Source organism: Fukomys damarensis, unplaced genomic scaffold (genome assembly GCF_012274545.1).
Source record: "Fukomys damarensis isolate Sample0158 unplaced genomic scaffold, DMR_v1.0_HiC HiC_scaffold_21, whole genome shotgun sequence".
Taxonomy (NCBI): domain Eukaryota; kingdom Metazoa; phylum Chordata; class Mammalia; order Rodentia; family Bathyergidae; genus Fukomys; species Fukomys damarensis.
In genome coordinates this window covers 6,680,866-6,701,215 of record NW_022900933.1, presented here as the reverse complement: position 1 = coordinate 6,701,215, position 20,350 = coordinate 6,680,866, and the positions used below count along the sequence as shown (strand labels likewise).

General features: G+C 36.5%; 1 protein-coding gene across 1 annotated transcript in view; it reads left to right on the top strand.

Annotated features, from left to right (window-relative positions):
- Kcnh5 (potassium voltage-gated channel subfamily H member 5) overlaps positions 1-20,350 on the top strand; it is a 332,835-nt gene that overhangs the window by 215,798 nt on the left and 96,687 nt on the right. Inside the window, exon 8 of the mRNA XM_010638760.1 lies at positions 1,939-2,138. Within this exon, the coding sequence (XP_010637062.1) occupies positions 1,939-2,138 (200 nt within the window). The remainder of the gene's footprint in view (positions 1-1,938; positions 2,139-20,350) is intronic.

Genomic DNA, 20,350 nt, shown 5'->3' with positions numbered 1-20,350 from the left:
CTTTATTAGTATACTAAGTCCAGATACTGTGATCTCTCACTTGATTTCCTTAGCTCTTGAGAAGGTAGTAATAGGCGTGAATAGTTGTTCAAATTTATGTTTCTGTAGACAACATTATACTACCTCCATTTCTCTGTGGAAATGTGTTAAACTAAAAGGCAGCAGTAAGACATTTAGCAAAGATAGTACAATTCTGAGTATATGAGGGAGCCAAACAAGTTAAACACTTTTTAAAAAATAAGTAGTTATGGGCTGGGGATTTAGCTCAGTGGTTCTGCTGCCTGCCTTACAAGTGCAGGGACCCGAGTTCAATCCCCAGTACCCCCCCGAAAAAAAAGTAGTTACGTGGTCTTAGTTAACAATTTTTAATAACTGGAAGCTAGGATTTATTCTAAAACACAAAGCTTATTTCCTTAATCCTTAAATTTTCAGTATTTTTAAAACATAAAATCTCTTTTCTGAAATCGTGAAATTCTGTATTTGTTAGATATTTCTTGGATCATTTGTTACATGATTTCTAGGCTGCTTTGTCTTAGTAGTAGCCATGATGGAATAAACATGTTAAGTCTGTAATGTCTTCCATTTTTTATTTTTAAATATGAGTATTTAAACATTTAAAGACCTAGTTGAGAGACTACTCAGGTTCAACAAAATATTGTCTAGCTTAACAAGTGTTGTGTGTACACTGTCATCAGAATTCCTAAAGAGTAGCAGAAAACGTGGCTAAATATTTACAAAAATTTTTCTGTTGTGGAATTGAAATAGTAATTTGTACCAGAAGAAATACAACTGTTCTTGAAAAAAACAAATGATTTCCCCAAAAGGCTATATTACGGATCTTAAATTGCTTCACCAGCATGATTTTATATCACTTACATCACACGGGATATTTGCTTGATGAAAGTGCAAAGCCATATAACTCATACTCTGTCTAGCAGAGTCGTTTTTCAAACTCTTGAGGATGCAGGATGAAAGCGATCGCTGCCGGATATCCCACCTCTTTCTAAAATGCTTACGGAAGGGCGAGGTGAGGAAACACCGCGTTTAGTAAGGATCAGGGTGGATACAGCGCCGCCCCCGTTCCCAGCAGAGCTTCCTGAAAGTGCAGTGAAATGTCGGGACCCGGCTAGGTGGGAGGTGAGGTGACAGGAGTCTGGAGAGGTCTCTCGTTTGGGTTTAACTCAACTTCTTTTAAGTAATTTTGCCACACTAGGTCAGTTATTAGTAGCTAGGCAGGTCCAGAGAAAGAAGAGTTGGTAAATTATACTTCATAAGGGGCCACTAGTCATTCCTATTCGTAGTGTCTTGTAAATAAATAGCAGTGGCCATCAAGCTGTCTTTATAAATGATGGGATAAAAACTTATAACCACTGTAAAACTGGCATGAATTTAATAACTCCGGGCACTCCCAGAGTTTTATTTCAGTTTTGCACTCAGTCTCAGCTCATCTCCAGAAACTTTTACAAATGGACTACTTTAATTTGTCTCTACTGTCTGAATTCCTAATGTTCTGTCAGAAGTATTTATGGCAAAAGGAGTATTCCAGAGCTGGAAACAGTAAGCAGTGGGAAGGAGCCTGCATTTCCAAGCTAGATCCTGAAACTGTAGGAAAATTTCAATAGATTAGGGCTTATTTGGGATGACAAAGCTAGAGGCCAACTTCAGTGATGAGGCTAGAGTTTCTTAGGCATAGTTATAACCTTGGCTCATCTGACTTTTTTATGGGCCACTGTCACACTTTGTGCGGTTGATGGGCGTGGTGCATGCCTCACACTGCAGAGAACAGCTCCTGAGCACTCAGCTCAGGATTTAATACCCGTTCTCACCTATAAGTCCACAAAGTCATCTCCATTGAATTAATTACTGATTTAGTCAATTTCGTATTATTCCCTCCCCCTTGGGACACTTATTTTATTTTCATCATTTCTTCTCTTTCAGCTCTTCTTTACGCAACTATTTTTGGAAACGTTACCACAATTTTCCAGCAAATGTATGCCAACACCAACCGATACCATGAGATGCTGAATAATGTTCGGGACTTTCTGAAACTCTATCAGGTCCCAAAAGGCCTTAGTGAACGAGTCATGGATTACATTGTCTCTACGTGGTCCATGTCAAAAGGCATTGACACGGAGAAGGTAGGGGTTGTTGTTGTTATTGTTACTAATTTTATGTTTAAGCTGGATCTTTAGATATACGTGACTTTCCCACACACACGTTGCTTGCCCCTGTTGTCGCTTTGTGAATGTTCCTCAGCAAGTGACATTTCAATCTATCATATTCATTCAGTACTTGGAAGGTGTAAAGCACTTAATTAATCATCAATTAGTGCAAGTCATGATACTCAATTTAGGAAATTCAGTTCCTGAAAACAACTAATTACTCCATTTCCCTAACACATGCTCATCACCACCCATCGTAACTTGTATCGTAACTGAAACTCTTAAGAGTGTTGTTGTTTCTCCTGCTGATTTGATTCTTGGTTTCTCCTTTGACTCTCGATTTAAAGATTAAAAACTTCCCTGCTATAAAAGAAAAACCTATGTATTTTCCATGTATCCTCCATTTGTATTTCTCCTCTTTCTCACACATCTAATAAAGTAACTTAATTCTTTATTTTCCTGATGCATTTCTATAAAAAGGAAACTTCCCTCTCCAATTATCCAGCATCCCTAGTTTTCCTTGATAGTTTCATGGAACTACTTTTAATTTTTCTATTTACCTCTTATTTTGGCAAAAGACACAACATCTCTCTTATAATGAAGAAAGACATGAAAAACTTATTTATTACATCTAGTTGGTCCACGTCAAACAAAAAACATGGCTGTTTTGCACTTGGAGTTTTAAAGAAAACCAGTCTTCAGCTTTTAACTTTATAATGTCAGTGGAATCTACCCATTTTAGATACTGATTTTTAATGTATGATACTCAAATGGCCCAATACTTTCCTTGACATCTCCCACAGATATATTCTGTTCATCCTTATGGAGTTGACTTGGGCATTTTTCAGTCTCAAAGGAAAACAGCAAATGACCAAAGTAAATGTTTAGTTAGAGAAGTTTCATCACAAACAAATAGTTGAATGCCACAGCAGGTGTTGCTAGGATTAGATGGTTCAGGTAATGTGAAGGGTACGGAAATCAGACACAGGACTTGAGGAAGAAAAGTGTTCAGAAGAACTGCATGTGAGATTTTCAAGGCAGGTTCCATGGGAGAATCGTGAAGGAAAGTTAATCTGCTCCATTTCTAACACATTACAAAATACAATCTAAATTTCTGAGTTAAATGGCCACTGTCGTGGTACTGATGGCCACAGATGAAAAAAAAAAAACCCTATGATATTTGATTAATATGTGTCTGAACCAATATATGGTATGAAGAGTATTTAAAGAACAAATACAACCTTCATCATGAAGGTGCAGGTAGGAGTTTAAATCATCAAATGCAGGATTTCCTTTGAAGTCTACATTAAACTGAGACCAGGAGGCAGCCTTCTGCTTTGCTGATCCATCTGTAAGATGCTTTTCTTTCCAGGAAATGAAATGGTGTTATGTGGTAGCTAGAAGAAAGCATCAGCAAAATATTGTAATAATGACCTTGTATACATTAGAAAAAGCCTGGCTCAGGGTCTGTGTAATGTGGAAGATTTTTGAGTCCCTGTTCTCTATATTTCCTGATTTTGTGTTGGTTCAGGAATGGAGCTGACTAGTTTTGTTTAATCCAGTCAGATTTTAAAATGTAGAGCTATTTAAAATAGTAAATGGAATAGGTTTTGAAAAGAAAACATTGTGGATGTGTCTCCTCAATGGAACATTCTGAGGTTTTTTGTTTTGTTTTTGCTTACTGAAAAACTTTGTATTAACCTTTAATGATTATACATATGTATGGAGGATAGCATGGGATTTCAGTATACCTATACAGTGTATTCGAATCAAATCAAGATAATTAGCATTTTTTATTTTGTTATTTTTTATGTTTAGAATCTTTGAGAGCCTCTCTTCTAGGTTTTTTTTTTTTTTTTTTTTTTTTTTTTTTGTAAGTACTGGGGATTGAACTCAGGACCTTGTGCTTGCAAGACAGGCAGTGGACTCACTGAGCTAAATCCCTGGCACTCTTCTAGTTCTTATTAAGATACATAGTAGATTTTTGTGAAATATCCCGTACCCCATGGTGTATGGAACACTAGGAAATATTCCTTCTAACTACCTGTACAAATGATTATAGACAGTTCTCCGAAGAAGAAACACATGTGGCCAATAACATGAAAAACCACTCAATATCATTAGTTGTCAGTGAAATGTAAATCAAAGCTATAGTGAGATATCACTGTACCTCAGTTAGAATGCCCGGCATCAAAAATATAAGGGCTAAAGGTGTAGGGGAAATGGGGAGGGGAGGGGAAAGGAAATAAGGGAAAAGAAAAAACATGAGAAAAGGAAAAAAATGGAAACAAAGTCTTTGTAAATAGGGAAGGGTGGAGGGGGTGAAGGGAAGGCAGGGGAATGTGGAAAAAATGAGAACCAAGACCTGTCATGGAAAGGTACAAGATCCCAATGATGAATGTAACTGTACTGTACACCTAAAAAGTACCAATGAACTCAATGGAAAAAAAAACAAAACATAAAAATAACAAATGCTTCTGAGTGTGGAGAAAAGGGAACTCATATACTGTTGGAGGAAATGTAAATAGTAGAGCTATGATGGAGAGCACTGTGGAAGTGCCTCAAAAAACTGGAAACAGCTCTACTACAGGACACAGTTACCCCACTTCTGGGTGTAGATGCAGTGAAATGGAGTCAGCATGTCAGAGAAACGCCCGCACTCCCTTGCAGCAGTAGTCATAAGAGCTAAGATATGGAATCAGCCTTGGTGTCCATTGACAGGCAAATGGAGAAAGAAAATGTGGTATAAATATGCAGTGGGCTGTTATTCAGCCATAAGAAAGAATGAAATCCTGATGCACAGCAAAGTGGATGAAACTTGAGAACATTGTGTTAGGTGAAATAAGCCAGATACAAAAGACAAATATCACTTATTTATTCTCAGAAGCTAAAAAAGTTGATTTGAATGTAGAATATGATAGAAGATGTGTGTATGGGGTGGGTGTTTGGAGGAGTGTTGGATAACAGCTGTCAAAACACAGAGTTGTTTTTGACCAATAGGAGAAGCATTGTATATTTAAGTAACTGTGAGATATATACATGTTTTGTTGTGCATATATAAGACATATTATATGACAATTTCTTTCACTCTGCTAAGAAAACCTCCACCCAGATGCATAAAACTCGGGTAGCAGTACTATAAATGAAAAGAAGGAAGAAAAGACACATGAAGTTCTGCAAAGGGACTGTAGGGATTTCTAGCAATTATATCCTCAATGAAACTGAATTTTAAAATTCTTCTTAGACAACACACCATATGCTGTGCTGCACAAGAAAAAACAAAAGCTGGCATCCACTTCTATCGTTCAGTAGAGAACATAACAAAGCCACAATCTCCCTTGCCGATTAGGTATTCAGTTATTTAAGAAGTGAATAGTGTATATAACATATAACTTCAAAATATTATAACAAAATGTCAAGTAATTAATAACCAAAGCAAAAGAGGGAATAAATAACAAAAGATAGACATCACTATAAATAAAAACTGAGCACAAGTTGAAGAACAAATTGCAAAGCTATAATAGATAATTAGAATGAATATAAAAGGAACTAAAACTCTTAAGAAAATATGAGTCTTCCCATGTGAACTAATACAAATATTAAAACTACCAGCCAAATAAACAATGTGAGACAAAGATGAGTGGGGATATTAAACTTCACTTGTACATGTTAAAATAATGTAATGCTTAACAATGTCACAGATTTGGCTAAAAAATGTGAAATTTCTCATTCTCAAAGGCCATGAACATCAAAAGAGGCACAACATTTGCAACACCCATGAGCAGTGAAAAAGTAATTATATTAATATGTAAATTGATGTTGCAAATCAATAAGAGTTAGAATGCATTGGGAGAAAAATGAGCGAAAGACGCAGGTAAATTATAGAAGACAAAAGTATAAGTTGCCAATGAACGTATAAAAGTGCGTATGTTTACTTAGAGTAAGAATTGAAAGAGTAAACCACTTCTAATGTGAAATGGACGAACATGATGCCCAGTGTTAGCAAAGGTACTAGTGACTGGTGGCTCTATGGCAGTGGTGGTCAACCTATATGGCACATGTGCCTCAGTGGGCTGTTTGTATCCCTGAAAGCTCTGAAAGGTTCGCCATCACTGCTCTATGGTATAATCCTGCTTATAGAAATGGGTAGAACGTTTCCTGAAAACAACTTGACTGGGAGTTATGTAATATGCATTTGGGGGAACCCAAGACCCCAGTTTGGAGTCTCCCCTTTTCTTGTGTTTAGTTCATTAATTTTATTGGTACATCTGCAGTACATAATATGCTGACAGTCACTGTTGGGAACTTGTACCTTTATATAATACATCTTGGTCCTTATTTTGTCCCCCATTCCTCTACCCTTTCTTCATCGGCTCCACCCCTCGCCATTTACAAAGCCTTTTTTCCATTTTTTCCTTTTCTCATATTTATTCCTTTCCCATTTTCATTTCCCTACCCCTCCCGCATCCCCTTCCCCTCTGAGCCCTTTCTTCCTATTTTATATTGTCTATTATACATTTTGATCCTTATTTACACTTTCAGTTTCTCACACCAGAGAAGCAACTCGGCTTTTACACCTGTGTGTCCTTTTTATCTCGCGTAAGAGTGTGGCCTCCATGTGCATCCATTTAGCTATAGATGCCTCAATAGTTTCTCATTTTAGGGCTGAGTACTACTCCCCTTTTCTATCTTCATCCCTCCAATGATATCATTTAATTGTATGAGTTTAAGAATATATGGTAACCACACCCACTATGAATACTCATCTTGGATCTGCCTTTTGAACTGTAAACTCTCCTGCCCATCTGCTCATCCTGCCAAATGAAGTTCTTCCAAATTGATCCCTAACCATCTCGTAAAAACTTGTTCTACAGACATCGTTCCCCAGGGCAGTTAATGGAAACTCTGCCCTTCAGGTGCTCAGGACAAAGTGCCCTACGTTTAAGTCTCCATAAGATATTTTTGCTCTACCTCCAGTTCTCGACTCCTCCATTGCTATCAGCTGGTCCATGTCACCATTAAATCCATTAAGATTTATGTAAATAGCCAGCTGACTGGTTTGTTCCTCCACCTTTGTTTCCTTATAATCTATTCTCAGCAGCCAGTGAGCACATGCAGCTTTTGCAATAAAACTTTTGCATCTGTCAGCTTTCTGTCACTGTGACAAAATGTATTGATTATGTTGGAGGGGAAAAAAAAAAACTTAAAGGGAGAAATGTTTCTTCTGGCTCAGGATTCCCGAGGTTTCAGTCCATGGTTGGCCAGCTCCATTGCTGTGGGGCTATGGGGAGGCAGAAACATCATGGAGAAAGGGTGTGGCTGAGGAAATCGGCACCCATTATGGCCAGGAAGAATTGCGAAGGAAAGGAAGTGGCTGGAGACAAGATGCGATCCTCCGATGTATGCCCCGAGTGTCCTGTTTTCCCAGCTAGGCTGGTGCCATCATCTAGGGACCAAGTTGAACACTCTTGGGAGACACCTGAGATCCAGACTGTAGCAGCTTTCTGTCTGCTGGTGTGTCTAGCCAACCATGTATTCGTCTGTGGTGTAGGCATTTGGTAAGAGTCAAATTGAGTCAGACTGTTAAATACAAGTGTGGACACATTGAAATGAAACGCTGATGACAGTAATCATAAATCTTATAGTGGTACTCACAATCTTAGAATTATGGAGGTACTGTACTTTAGGGTATAACTTTAGTAAAGGATATTGAATTTCAGTCATTTAGTATTTAGTGTTAGATCCCTCTGTTCCTCAGTAGGCCAAATACTTCATTTCACATGTTTCCTATTGCATATTTAGTTGATGATTTCTTTCAAGTGTTTTATTAATGGAGGTTATTAATGAGTATATCCTGAAAAATATATAGAAGAAGCTCACTGTCAGTTTTAATGCGTCTCTTCTGTGCTCTTAAACAGCTATACATTTTTCTCATTCCATGTACAGTGGATTTAATGAGGCAGTACAGCTAATTAGAGGAAAACCTTTGCCCAAATACTGAGATTTCCTCCTATCTTTTCCACATATTTAGTTTTATAGATTTTTGAATGTCACTTTAACCCACAAGCAAACTAACCACTGTGCTTTAATCCAATCTACTTGCCTTGTGTGAATAATGTTTTCTAAAACAATTGTGGCAGTACAGTCTATACTGCTGGGGAGATTATACTGTTTCTATCACGAAAGTTTGTTTTAAGCAATTTTTAAGAAATAGAATAGTCCCTAGATTAACTCTACTTAGTCGGCAGTGTTTTATTGATAATGAATTACTACAGTTGGCTTTAGATTCTTTTTCAATTTAATAACCAAATCTATCCCCTGGTCTTTACCACCTGGTCATATTCTGTACACTTAAAAAACTGAGAAGTGGGATGAGTGAAAATTTAAAAGAGGAAGAGAAGATTATGGGACAAAAAAAAGAAAGAATGATGGAAGCTCAGGGAAGCTTTATTGCAGTTTGAAATAACTTCAATGGGAAATAAAGTGAAAAAAGTAGCGAGCAAGTTAACTTTCTGATTATGTAGCCTCTTAAAACATGCACAACCTGTATAACACTGTGTAGGTTACATATGTCCCATCATACTGGATTTTTTTCTGAGCTTGTTTTATAGAATGAAACCTAAAATCTTACTGTTTTTATTGCTCCTCTTACCTTTCCCCCCTCACATGTATATTTAGAAAACAATTAAGTAGAAAAAGCTCTTTGGTCTTCAGTTTTTATTTTATGGGTTTTTGTAGGCATCAAGTGTCAGTAGGAGGATGATAGTAAAGGAAATGTTCTGGGAGGATTAAACATTCAGGAGGAATTACGCATTTCGAATTTAAACAAATTCGTACTGCAAATGTTTTAAAACCTTGCATTATTTTTAATCAAATCTATCGTAAATTCAATCAAATAAAATAATTCACTCAAATAAAGCAAAATGAGATTATATAGATATAGCTACCATAGTGCATATCTATATATAGATCTACAAGCTAAAGTAAGTTTAATATACATATTTTTATTTTTTATTTTGGAAGAGCATGTCAACTATTTATTTGTATTCCTCAATATGTAAAACAGAGATGATATTTTCAGGCATGGCATCATTTTCTTAGTTAAATATTTATATATTTCAAAAGGTTTCTAGAGTGATGTAGAGTTGGGCTCAAGAGCAAAGACACTGGCCATGAGTACTTCCATCCACAAATGCGCTGTGCTAAATTTGTCACGTCAGACTATCTGGTAAATTTGTTATGTGGTGTAACAAAACTGGACTGCTCTAAAGATGCGTTGAAAGTAGGAAGGGGATCAAGAGATGGACGGAGAAACCTGACGAATGGATGAAGATGTGGGTTTTTATGAAATGGAGCACTACTAAGCCATAAAGAATGAGAAACGGGAGACGTGGATAGCTACATGGGTGCACACTGAGGTCATATACTCTGAAGTGAAATAAATCGGACACACGTGTAAACGCCGCGTAGTTTCTCTGGTGTGAGAAACGGAAAGTGTAAATGAGAACCAAATTGTATAATAGATACTGTGAAGTAAGAGAAAATGTTCAAAGGGGAAGTGGGATAAGGGAGGGGTGCAGGGGAAAGGAGAGAAAAACTGAGAAAAGAAAAAATGGAAGCAAAGATTTTGCACATCAGGAGGGATGGCGGAGTTGAAGGGAAGGCAGGGGGATGGAAAAAAAGAAGAACCACGATACATCATGTACAGGTACAAATTCATTCCCCATGATGAGTGAGATAAATGGAGAGGGGAAGGAGGGAGTGGGAAGGGAATTAAAAAAGGAATTAAGTTTGTTTTGTTTTTAAAAGAGGAATTAAGATTGCATGGGCTCCACACAAGGAATGTAAACATTGTGTCCTACAAACATGTACTGATAAGAGAAAATGATGTGAAAAAGTACACTTGTCATTGGATCAGAAGAGATCAGAATAATCCTAATGCAATGCTTATTAATCAGATTATGGATAAAATATTGTGTTCTGGTCTGGGATGCATATTTTAAAGAATTACCATCAAATACAAAGAGATAACACGGTGGTCTGAGAGTTCAGAAGTCTTGTCATAAGACAAATAGTTAAAGGAAGATGGAATATTTAGTTTGGCTAAGAGAAAACTGAACAGGTATGGTGTGTCACTTGAAATGCTGGGTTTGTTTCAAGAATGGAATAGTCTGTTTCAGAAGGAAATTCATCCATGCTAATAAGAATTTAGACAACTAGGTAGAACAGAGTATGAGATGACTTTGTAGGTCCTGACACTAAGATTTCACAATCGTGTCTAGATGACTTAGAATACTATTGTATTATATCTCATTTGCAATCCACTCACACACATTTAAAGGATTATATAAGAAGAATTTATGGAATAAAATTCTATAATAATTCCATAATTATTTTGCAGCAAGTTTTTGTTATTACAATTAAATACTGAAGTTTTACAAATGAAACTAATTGGCCTTTCCAAGATCAGAAAACAGATATTAATTTAGAAGGAAACAGAGGAGGCAGAGATTATCTGAAACTGCATTTTATTTTTTATTCCATGTTTTAGAAGTTAAATAAAAAAATACTCGAAGGCTTGTTGGAAATCTTATAAGCAGTTGAAAACTTTAATATTTTATGTAATGGTAAATTGGAACACACACATATACAGTTTGTTATGACTTTTGGCATAGTTTAAGAATTCTCTATCTCAGGCTTTGTATTACCGTATATAATCACTTGAACTCTTTGCATGTCAGGCATCAGGCAGTATTTTTATAGAGTAAAGACATGGAGGCCTTGCATAACTAAGTTACATCCTACACGACTCCAACCTCTCCTCCCTAGGAGTAATTTCAAGTGTGGTTTTGATATCATGTTGAAATTAGTGCAGTAGTACGGGTTAGTCTGTATTTAAGTTTTGGATTATGTAGTCATTAGCCTCTGAGAAAGGGTCAAGGGACGAATCATTTGATAGCCATCCTACAGAAACGGGAAGAAATCGCTGACGTGGTCCGTGGAGGACTTGCTCAGTAACTTGGCATAATCTACAGCATGAAGAATGGCTCCTATGCTTGTGTGATCACAGGTATGGTGGAGATAACACTGTGCTCCTCACATAGTTCGATGTAGGACATGTAATGTTTGTAAAGATAGGCAGTAATTAGGCATAGCAAATAATTTCATTCATTGTGGTTATAGCATATTTCTTCCTCTGTCACATTCCTGGAACCGTTTTCTTCGTCTTTGGCTTGGGATTCAGTGAGTGCTGTTGTCTTAAAAAATGTATGGAAATAGAACATTGAGTGGACTATAAATCAAATGAACAAACTAGCTCTACATACACTGAACACAAGTACGTAAATATTTTTTCAACTCTGAGGAAACATTAAATGGTGAAGAAAATCTACATGCAGATGGTGTCATGCTATGAGGAGGCCTTTGTATCCAAACTTATAATTCCTTATTAGCTGCCCTAATCAATGTGTTTTCATACACCTACTATGGAAAAGCTGCAGTAATGGCTACTGAAACACTTCTTATTTTTCTTTTTTTCCTCATTGAGTTTATTGGTACATTTTAGGTATATAGTACAGTCACATTCATTACTGGGATCTTGTACCTTTACATGCCAGGTCTTGGTTCTCATTTTTCCCCTTGTCCCTGCCCTCCCTTCACCCCCTCTTCCTCTCCCCATTTATAAACACTTTATTTCCGTTTTTTCATTTTCTCATATTTTTTCTTTTCCCTTATTCCCTTTCCCCTACCCTTCCCACTTTCCCTACACCTTTAGCCCATTTCACATGGTCAATTATCTCATTAGGATCTTATGTACTATTAGTTTTTCACACCAGAGAAACTGTTCAATATTTACACATGTGTGACTTATTTATTTCACTTAGGAGTATGTCCTCAATATGTATTCATTTTCCTTTGAATGGATCTAATTTCTCATTCTTTATGGCTGAGTAGTATTCCATTGTGTACAAAAACCACATCTTCTTTATCCAGTTTCCAACTGATGGGCAATGGGCTGTTTCCAAGGTTTAGCTATTACAAACTGTGCTGCTATAAACATAGGTGCGCATATATCTCTGTGATATGATTATTTTAGTTCTTTTGGAAAGATAGCTAGCAGAGGGATTGCTGGGTCAAATGGAACCTCTAGTCCCAGCTCTTTGAGGTATCTCCATATTGATTTCCATAGTGGTTGCACCAGTCTGCACTCCCACCAACAATGGAGAAGGATTCCTTTCTCCCCACAACCACGCCAACATTTGTTATTGTGTGATTTCTTGACAGCAGCCATTCTTTGTGGGGTGAGGTGGAATCTCAGGATTGTTTTCATCTGCATCTCTTGAATGACCAGTGGTGTGGAACATTTTTTCATATATTTACTTGCTGCTTTTACTTCTTTGTCTGAGAAATCTCTGTTCATTTCAGATGCCCATTTTTGAATTGAGTCTTTATATTTTGGGGGAGCTGATTGTTTTGAGTTCTTTATATATTCTAGATAGTAGTCCTTTGTCTGAGGGGCAGCTGGTAAAAAATTTTTCCCACATTGTAGGTTGTTTTTTAGTTCTGTTGATGGTTTCTTTTGCAGTGCAGAAGCTTTTTAATAAGATGAGATCCTAGTTGTTGATTCTTTCTACTAGTTCCCGTGCTACTGAGGATTTGTTCATAAAGTCTTTTCCTATGCCAATGTCTTGAAGAGTTCTGCCTAACTTATCTTCCAGCAAGTTTAGTGTTTCTTTTTTAATATTTAGATCTTTAATCCACTTTGATTTTAATTTAGTGCATGGTGAAAGATAAGGGACTGGTTTTAATCTTTGGCAAGTTGAAATCCAGTTTTTCCAACACCATTTATTAAAAAGGCTATCTTTCCTCCAGTGAGGATGGTTGGCTCCTTTGTCAAAGATGCAGTAGCCGAGTACATCTGCAGTTGTTTTTGTATCTTCCAGTCTGTTCCACTGATCCTCAGGTGTGTTTCTGTGCCAGTACCATGCTGTTTTTATCTCAATGGCTTTGTAGTATAGTTTCAAATTGGGGATTGCTATACCCGCTGCCATGTGTCTGTTGCCTAGGATGGCTTTTGCTATTCTAGGTCTCTTCTGGTTCCAAATGAATTTTTGGATATTTTTTCTAGTTCTGTGAAACACTTATTCTTGAGTGAGATCATAGTACTTCTTATAACTTTTGTAGTTTTTTTAGGCAAAAATAGGATTATGTGTATGTTACACTTTATAAACTGAATTTTTAAAAAGTGCTTACACTTCTGCAGTTTCTGTTGTTGCTGTCATCATGATTTGAATATTTTGTCATTTTTGATTTTTCTTCCAGGGCTCTGTGGCTTTCTCTCTACTTTCTCTTTTTCTCCACTTTCCCATCTTTTCATTATTTTTTATGGTAATGAATGAAACCTGCCAAATTGTTTTTGGCACGAGCTGATTGCTTTTGATTTTGTGTTTATTTTTATTCTGTGAAGTACTGAAAAATCCACTTTTACCTCCTTTACCAGTATACTGCCAGATAGGCATAGGCATCCTTGTCTGGCATAGAAGAATGCAGTTGAGAAGTTAGAGAGAAATGTAGTGAATAGATGCAAAGAAAATGAAAAATTAGTGTGGATGAAAGACACCCCACTAGTTATTCATTGCCTGTGGTGTGAGCTGTCATATCAGGACCCATCCCAGGGGTAATTTTGCCCCCATGCAATTTGACAGCTTTCTCTCAGCTTTACATTTTATGAATTTTGACCTTTCTTTAGACCTTTAAATGTCGTATTTTTTTCTTGCATTAGCATTCTTCCACATTTCTTTATATCGTACACTTTCTTGAAGCAGTCTTCTCTTCCCTAAATTTTGAGGCATCTCTGCTAGATAAAAGACATTAATTAAGGAAGGATCTATGCTATGGTAGGGTTTATAAATGGCAAAATAGCTAGCATTTAGTATTTGCATTCATATAAAAGGGAAGAAGGAAAAGAGAAAAAAGTAAGATGTAGTGAATTCATAAACTACTAATAAATCATTAATTAACTGTACACGACCTGTGTGTTCTATTTTCCAAAGAATAATTTCAACTGAATACAATGGTACCTCAGTTTATGAACTTAATTCTTTCCATGATTCTGGTAGCAAACTGGATTGAATAGAAACAAATGAAATCTCCCCAGAAGGCTTACATTGAACCTAATCATCAAATGTGGTTCAGTTCTTATCCAATTTGATTTGCAACCACAGTTGTGGAGAGAATCAAATTTGTGAGCTGAGGTACCACTGCATTCACGTCGGTTGAAACTGTTACCCTAAAACCGAAAACAACACAGAAATAGGTATGGGACATATTGGTGCCCCAATCTGATTAAACCATCAGCACTTCTTTGTTTAGAACATGCTAAGAACATGTGGAGCTGCTGCCTTCGAGGGCGTATTCTGTGGACGTTACTCAGACGCATTGTGACAGCAAGGCTGGCCCAGTACTCCATGGGGAGTGTCAGGAGCACGCTTATGACCAGAGCACAACTTTGTGCACTTGTTTGTCACTTGTCTCAAGGATGAATTACGTATTAGAGAAGAGTACTTCAGTCCTTTTTGAAAAATTGTGGTGTGATGGCCTTAAATGGGCTTTCTCTGACAATGTCCTGTGATTATATAACCATTTGGTTTCTGACCGTGCTTATCTAATAGAAACACATGGTAATTATATGAAGGTGGAAATAAGAGAGAAAGAACAAAATATGCTGAATCACCCACAATCCCACCCCTTAGAGAGCTGTACCATGTACTTTTATTGTTTCATTACTGTGACCATCTGTGTTACAAACGCAAGTATGTGGGTTGAATATTTATCTGAAATGCTTAGGAGAAGATGAAAGCTTTTTGTTTTTCAGATTTTGAATATTTGTATGTATATAATGAGATATCTTGGAGGTGAGACCCAAGTCCAAATATGAAGTTCATTAACATTTATATCCACCTTATACATATGTATAGCCCCAAGGTAATTTTAATGCCCCTGTGTTTTAGCTGTAGTTTATTCCTGAGGTCAAGTATAAAATTTTCTAGTTGTAAGGTCATGCCCAAAATTTTTGGATTTTGGAACATTTTTATTGTGGAATTTTGGATTAAAGATGCTCAGTCTGTATTATATAAATAGTTGTGCTCTATTTTAAAGATATATTGTAATATATCATTCTTCTATTATTGTATGATTAAAATATCTGTTGATTACCTTAAGATAAATATTGAGAATGTGTTTTTCCAGGTCAAAGGATATGCACATTTTATAGTCTAAACTTTTTCTAAATGATCAAATAATCTATGAACAATATAAATTTGCATTGCTCTTTTTGAAAATAGCACTGTTAATCTTTACAAATTTTATAGGCCAATAATCTTAGCACGTTTAATTTTTACTCTCCAACACATATGTCAATATTGTAATTCTCATTTACTAATATAGAAAATAGGCTACCAGAGATTAAATAACTTTCTTTGGATCACAAATGATGAGACTAGAATTTGGACCAGGTCTGCCGTGTACAACAAATGTTTGTAGCCAAACTTTTCCTTGCTAAGTGTCAATATCTTATAAACAAGTGTCTCCTTATCATGCCTAAATATTTCCTGTTTGTCACTTGTTTATTCTTCTAAACAAACTTTTCCTGCCTATCCCACCCATCCACATCCTGTCCTTCCTGAATGAATTCATTAGTGTTCAGCTGGAATTGCGTTGTTGTATTCTCAGAATGAGACCAAACAGCTGAGGCCATCTGAAGTGTGCTCAGGTGCTTAGGTGAGGTATGGTGACATCAAGAGCAAAGCTCTCCCAGTGTAGGGTTAAGGTTCCACTTAGAAACAAGTATGAAGAGCCAAAGATTCCACACTTTGGGAACAAACCAAAGATAGTATAGATAGGATATGGATAAGATACTGATGACATCAGCAGAAAGGAGTCTCAGATTCTGGTCAACTCCTGTCTCGATCTAGATGCCAAATTAAATCTGGATGAACAGGGCCGGGCGTTTAGCTCAGCATTTCCACCACCTGCCTTGCAAGCGCAGGGACCCGAGTTCGATCCCTGGTACCAAAAACAACAACAACAAAAACTAGATGACCAGTCAAACTGAATTTGTATTTTTTCTATGATCTTTTCCAATATTTCTGATATTAAAATTTGAATACACGGGGAGAAGAGTTAATGACAAACAACAGTAGCTTCCTTTTGGCACCCAAGAGAAGTTGGAAGACAGAGTTTAAATTAGTAGGTTAATAGTGTAACCATCATGTCAAACTTCATCTGTATAGTAAGTGAGCAATTAATTGGAGGCAGCCTTGCTATGAGAAGCCAGTCGTTTTTGGAGGGGAACAACCCACTCCAGCCACCAATTCATACCCCGCGGTTGCAGTTAAGAGCCTCCCTATCTAATGACACAATGTAAAATGTCAGTGCATCCGGAGAGAGTTTTCTAGTGGAAGCTGGTAGTTATTATGTTGCTTCATGGTGCCTTTTAAAGCAGTAAATCAAAGGTCACATAATTTTAGCATATTTTAATAATATATAATTCAATAAGTCACAGAGTACAGTGTAATTAGAACTAGTTCATTGATTCAGCTATTCTCAGCACAGTTGAGCCCCGTCTTTCCATATGACAAGGAAGCGAGCTAGATCAACACCTCAAGCTCCAAATCCTTTTTATTGTTAATGATAACCCATCATTATTGCTTACATTTTTGATTCGTGGGTTTGATTCAACATAGCTTATTAACTTTGTAATAAAATACTGTGTAATTAAAAGAAAAGTGGAAAATGCTTAAAAACAAGTAAAATTCTCTTATGCTAGAAACTAAGGCCTGACAGAAGTTTAGACAATAATTCATAAGGACTTAGGCAGACATCGATGCATACGTGGATATTTACTTTAAAGATCCACTTGCCTAGTCTGGTATTTAAAATCTAATGTCCATTAAGCCCCTGCTTAGGCTCAAAGCATTGTTCAGTGTCTGGAATTATAATGGTGGCTATGACAGTCCCTACTGCACAGAATTGAGCCAGTGAGGCAGTGCTACTGTTTTCCTGATTGCACTGCAATGCCCTTGGCCTCCCAGCCTGCAGAACTTGGAAGAACACAGAGCAAGAGTCAGAGGGTACAAAGGGGACATATACTCAGAGAATGCTCATCTCTGACACTTCCTGGAGTTGAGCTCTCCTTGGCTCATGTGACAATCGCAGACACCCTCCCTATATGGTATTATAAGTAGGAAGACCATAAAAATCAGTTACCCAAGACAATGCAACACAAGATAATCAACAACTGAGTCAAAAACTGATTTTGATTGCTAGTGTTCTATCTCTGCAGGTCATACTTTGGGCCCTATGTTACTGTTCTGCATCTAATGTGCTCTAGATACTGTGCCAGGCACTAGAGAAGAAACAGGAAATCCAGGCTTTGCCCCCATGAAACCTGTAATCTGGGGGAGAGGACAGAGAAAAATAGTTGCACAGATAATTGGCTTTTTCTAATTCCCAGAGAAAATGTTAAGTGACTATGCAGTGTTAGCAGTTGAGGTAAAGGAAGAAATTCTTTTCTAACAGTTTTCCCCTTGACAGATAATGATCTCACTTGCATTAATAATGGTCATATGTGCTATTCCTAAATATAATGGGGCTTTGGAACATATTGAAATCTCTGAATTCTTATGACCTTGTTACAGTTATGTGATTTTGATTACGTTTTGCAAAGAATCAGAAGCCAAGTAATAGCTGTGATTGTGATTATCCTTATTTCTGTTTTTATTCATTCATACTAAATTGAACTGGTATACTGAACTGAATTGGTACAATTACAACTAGGAGCGATGAAGCTTAGGATATTAGAAAGCTTATGCTGCCTAAGAATGAATATTTGATTAACATGAGAGTTTTCAAATATTGAAAAATGTTCTGCCTTTATTAGCACTTTGCTTAGGAAAAGCTGCTAATATTTATATAATTAGTATGGTATAGTTTTAAAATATGCAAATTATATTTTCTTTAATTCCCTTTGGAACTTAAATTCTCTTGAAAACTTACTTTAATAACAGATTTCAGGAAGTCATGCAATGTTAGGCCAACAATCTGTATCCCTATAAGGAAACAGGAGATGAACATATCTATAATGTTTCTTTTATTAAGCCTACTTATATAAAACATGTACTCACAGCAAAATAGCCTTGGTCTGTAATCTATCCTTGGTAAGCTTCTGGAGCTAATACCCTTGATTTAAAATTTATCTTTAATTTGTTTTAAAGAAGTTCTTATAATGAAGTCTCCTTACAGAGTAACAGAGGAAGAGCTTCTTTTATTTGACCTTTTGAGAGCTATTGTAAAAGATTCAAGTGCAGTAGAAATAAAGTGAATAAGCGAAGAACCTACTAGTCTAATTTTTCTCTCTTGACACTTTATTTTCAAAGTATATTGTAGGAGATAAGAGCAAATAGGAACACCCAAATTTTATTTTAAAACTTCATTTTCTAACCGATAAAACCTGTGACCTGAGATTATCACCCGATAAACAAACTTTTTCTACTGGCAATTGTGCATAAGAGCATAAATAAATTTCACAACTGATTGAGGCTTACCCTTCTATTCGCTAATTTTTATGAATACTTTTAAGGAAAGCTTTTGAAATCATATATGTTTTCCTTAAAGACTATATAAGAATAGTACACATAACATTTAAGATAATATTTTCATCACCATGGAACACACTGGACGAAGTGAGATATATTTAATCCTATAACAAAGTTTGGGCATTGTAATTTAAGGATAACCTCTTAAAATAATTACTAAATTTGGTCATATTGAGCCTGATTCACTTGACAGATGAATTAAAAAGAGAAATACTTTTGTCCATTAAAGGGAGCAAACATTTGTCTGAAGGGTTTCATATATTTTTTATGACATCGATTCTAAAAAGAACTTTGTCACGTGGAGCTTTTTGTTTGCAAGCAGTAGAGCATATTGATTAGGATCCAGGGTCAGGAAACTGTATAAAGAACCAGAGAGCAAATATTTTAGGCATCATGGACCATATGTGCTTTGTCTCAGCTTCTCAATTTTGTCAAAGGAGCACGAAGAGAACCCTGAACAGTATGTAAATAAAGAATTGCTGTGTGCCAGTAAATCTTATTTATGGACACAGTTTCAGTTCCATATATTTTTATAAGCCATATAGATTTTTCTTTCAATTTAGCCAGCCATTGTAATGTAGAAACCATTCTTAGTTCACTGCTCGTGTGCATACAGGTGGCAATTGTGATTTGTTCCTCAAGCCATTTTCTTGACCTCTACTCAAGGCTTTTGGATCTCTAGCCAGATTGTCAGGTTTCTCTTCTATGTAAGAGTGCAGCTTCCAGTGTCCTAAAAGTCTATTTACTTTCTCTGCTTTAGTTTTCTTCAAATATCTTATCACAACTTGAAGTCTTATTATTGTGTTGTATAGAATAAATGTTCCATGTGGGCAGGAATTTTACCTCTGATGTTCACTGCTGAATAGTTAGCACTTAGCATAGTTCTTAGTGAATAGTAGGTACCAACTAATATGTATTTATTTTGTCTATGGATATAACTGTGGACTTCAAAAAGATGTATAAATTTGAAAACACTTGACACATAAAAGGGTCTGAATGCCTAGTTGTGATAATCCAAAATGGCAGCATATCTGGGAAAAAGGAAAGATACACTCCTATTTTTAGTTGAGAGGTAGACAGGAAAGAGCCATAAAGAAGCCATAAAGAGCCACTGAGAAGTGGCTGGTGATGCTAGGTGAAGCACATACTTATTTGACGTTTTGGAGACCAAGGCAGAAAAAAAAAAAATTGCTCTGAAGTCGTCTAAAATATAAATAAAAACCACCTGCCCCGCAAGCCCAAGGACCAGAGTTCGATCCCCAGTACCAAAATAAATAACCAAATAAATATAATATAATATTAAAAATTACACTTGGACTTGGCTACATGGAGCTTTCTAGTGGACTTGGTAGAAGTAGATTTGTGAGGGTGGTGGAGACAGATAGACACTAAAATGAAGCAAGGAGTAATCGAGGCAGTCTGAATTTGTCAGCAGTAGGAATGGTCCACTTGACAAATGATAGTGACACAATCTGACTCATAATCCTAATCCTAAACATAAAGATTTTAAGACAGAGATGGGCTGGTGTAGAT